This window comes from Meles meles, chromosome 17 (assembly GCF_922984935.1).
Source record: "Meles meles chromosome 17, mMelMel3.1 paternal haplotype, whole genome shotgun sequence".
In the NCBI taxonomy this organism is placed as follows: Eukaryota; Metazoa; Chordata; class Mammalia; order Carnivora; family Mustelidae; genus Meles; species Meles meles.
In genome coordinates this window covers 3,486,874-3,489,892 of record NC_060082.1, presented here as the reverse complement: position 1 = coordinate 3,489,892, position 3,019 = coordinate 3,486,874, and the positions used below count along the sequence as shown (strand labels likewise).

The following is a 3,019-nucleotide window of genomic DNA, read 5'->3' as shown; positions in this document are numbered from 1 at the left end:
TAAAACCCTTGGGATACTATCCCAGCCATGCAAATGAATCTAAAACTCCAGGCTTTGAGCCCCACTGGTTGCAAAACTCATAAATTCAGCCCCTCTCATTTTCCCAGACAATGGTTTTGGAGAAGTGTTCTCCTTGTGTATATAGCTATGTGCTCTTCTGTCTCCCACCCTTGTATACAACCAAGGCTCCCTCTTCACTTCAGCATCCACAATCCTTTCCTCCCCCATACAATATCTCCATACTTCTTACCTTCCTCCAGGTAGCGTCTTCATTCCCTCTATTTGTGCAACTTCTTTGCCAGTCCTTAGGTCAATTTCTTGGGTATTCAGAACGATTTGGTAGTTAGCTAAGTGTGTTCAAGGGATGAGGCAAGCCCAAGGTCCTCCTACTCCACATCTTAGCTCCTCCTCCTAAGCCTTTCCAGAACAAGAGGAGGAGGAAAGCTAACTTTTAGTGACAGACACTGCGCTATCTCCTTTAATCCTTCATTGAGAGGAATATATTATCATGCCTGCTTTTTGTAAGAGAATATTTAGGCCCTGCAACATCAAACAACTCACTGAAGACCACACAGATAACATTAGCAGAAAATTTTATGACTTAAACACTTAGTGACACCTTTGGCCTAAATGTGTGAGTACTTTTGAAGATGTTCTAATATACTCATAAGAGAAAACCAAGTCTTTCCTTTCTGAATGGCCAGCTGTAGATCTTTGCTCCTAAGGCTGTATACCATTGGGTTCAAAGTGCAGTATAGGTGATATAGATCACTGTCACAACCTGTCTTTGCTTGATAAATATTTGGCTGAGAACTGCACGTAGACAGAGGAGGTACAGCCATAGTGGACAATGAACAAAATAAGATGGAAGGCACACGTAAAGAAGGCTTTCCACTTGCCTTCATCAGATGGGATCTTCAAGATGGTATGGACAATGAAGGCATAACACATACAGGTGAAGGTCAAGGGAACAACAAGTGCCAAGATGCCACAGATGAAGATGACCAGCTCACTGACATAGGTTTCAGCATAGGCAAGTTGGATAACCAGTGAAATATCACAAAAGTAGTGTTTGACCTTGTTGGAGCCACAGAAATGGAGGCTGAAGACCAAAACTGTTCCCACCAGAGATATTAGGAAGCCACTAACAATACAGCTTGCTACCAACTGTCCACATACCCTCAAGGTCATGAGAATGAGGTAGCGCAAAGGCTGGCAAATGATGGAGAAGATGGTGAGGTTTGAACAGAGGATGATCAAATAGAGGCAGAGAAAGAGCACAAAGAGAACAGGCTGCAATTCACTGAAGCTGGAGAAACCCAGCAGTAGGAACTCAGTGACCTGGGAAGAAGTGACCATGGAGAGCAAAAGCCAAGGAATAAGGCAGTATGACCACCAGGTCCAGAGACCTCTGGGATGGAGGAATCAGAGAGACTTACCCTTCATAATGTAGCCAGCGCCAGTCTGATGTGAAGGAGAAACAAATGGAAGGAAAGAGAAGAAAAGGATTATAAATTAACCAAAAATTATCCCAATATGTTCTCATGCTGCTACTTCTCTGCCAATGATTTTATCAGTGAGTCTGGGGCTAGTGTTCACACAAAGGCACAATATTTGCTAACATAAAACCTATCCTTTCATCCTCCCCAATTCTTGCAGATTTACGTACTCTCCACTTAATTCTTTAGTAATCTAAGATTCAGAAGAAACCTTATGTTAATTATGATTTTCCATGGTCATAGTTTTATCCATATTGCTGACACATATATTCCATAAGCAATAACACCAACATTTGAGGATCTGCTTCTCACCTGCTTTTAATACATTCAGACAGTCTCTTAGAAAGTTAACGTATATTTACTACATGACTCCACAATTACACACCTAGGTATTTGCTTAACAGAATGATAAAACTCCACGCATTATGGAAATGTATGCTCACAAGTGTTTGTGCAGCTCTGAACTCAAGAGCTGAAAACTGAGAAAGAGCTACACGCCCATCAGTGAGTGCCTGCCTAGACACACTGCAGTGTATTTACAAAATGCAACAAAAAGAGTGAACTCCAAAGTCACACACATCATGGATAAATTTCAAAAATACGCTTAATGGAAGAGGCCAAAAAGCAAAAGGTACATACTATGTGATTCTATTCATATGGAACTCGAGTATTGTCAAATGCAGTGGTGGTCTAGGGGACTGATTGGAAGGGGGCATGCAGAACAATTTCACTGTGTTGGAAATGTTTTATGTCATTGTGGTGAGCACACGGGTACACATATTTGTCAAAACACAGTGGATCACACACTTAAAGTGAGTGTCTACTATTACATATAAATTATGTCTTGATATCTTTGGTTAAGGGATGAAACTTAAATGAACCCGACACCGCGTATTAAAGCTAATGCTGGAAAGCAGCTAGAGACAAATGTGTGAGGTTTCTTTCACTTTGGCTTAGGAAAATGTTTCTTAGACAAGACCTGAGAAGCACTAAACATAAAACCATGCATTTATAAGTAAACTTAATCAAAACTGAAAAGCTCACTCTCATTAAAAGCACCACTGAGAAAACAGAAATGCAAGCTACAGACTTGGAGGGAATATTCACAATACATGTATCTTACAAACGACTTTAATCCCGTATTTATAAATTGGTCCTAGAATTCAACAATGAAAAAGCAGTCTTATTAAAATAGGCAAAAGACTAGAACAATTTTCTAAAAAGACATATGAATGATCAGTAAGAAAACGAAAAAAGCATTCAACACAATTGGATATCAGGATAATACAAAGTAAAACTAAATGAGATGCTACTTACCCCACTAGAATGACTAATATATTTAGAAAACAAAAACAAAAACAAAAGCAAAAACAAAACACCTGGCAGTACTGAAAGTTGGAGAGAATATGAGGCAACCAGGCCGAGTATCATGTTGCACAACTGCTTTGAAAAACACTGGGCAGCATCTTGTAGAATTAAATATATATACATCTACCCAGACATAAGAGAGAGCTATAACA

General features: G+C 39.7%; 1 protein-coding gene across 1 annotated transcript; it reads right to left on the bottom strand.

The window, feature by feature from the left end:
• Positions 1-626: 626 nt before the first annotated feature.
• LOC123928236 (olfactory receptor 10R2-like) lies at positions 627-1,359 on the bottom strand. Its single transcript, XM_045983318.1, is given in 2 exon segments — positions 627-752; positions 754-1,359. Coding segments are annotated over 2 exon segments (732 nt in total).
• Positions 1,360-3,019: the final 1,660 nt, after the last annotated feature.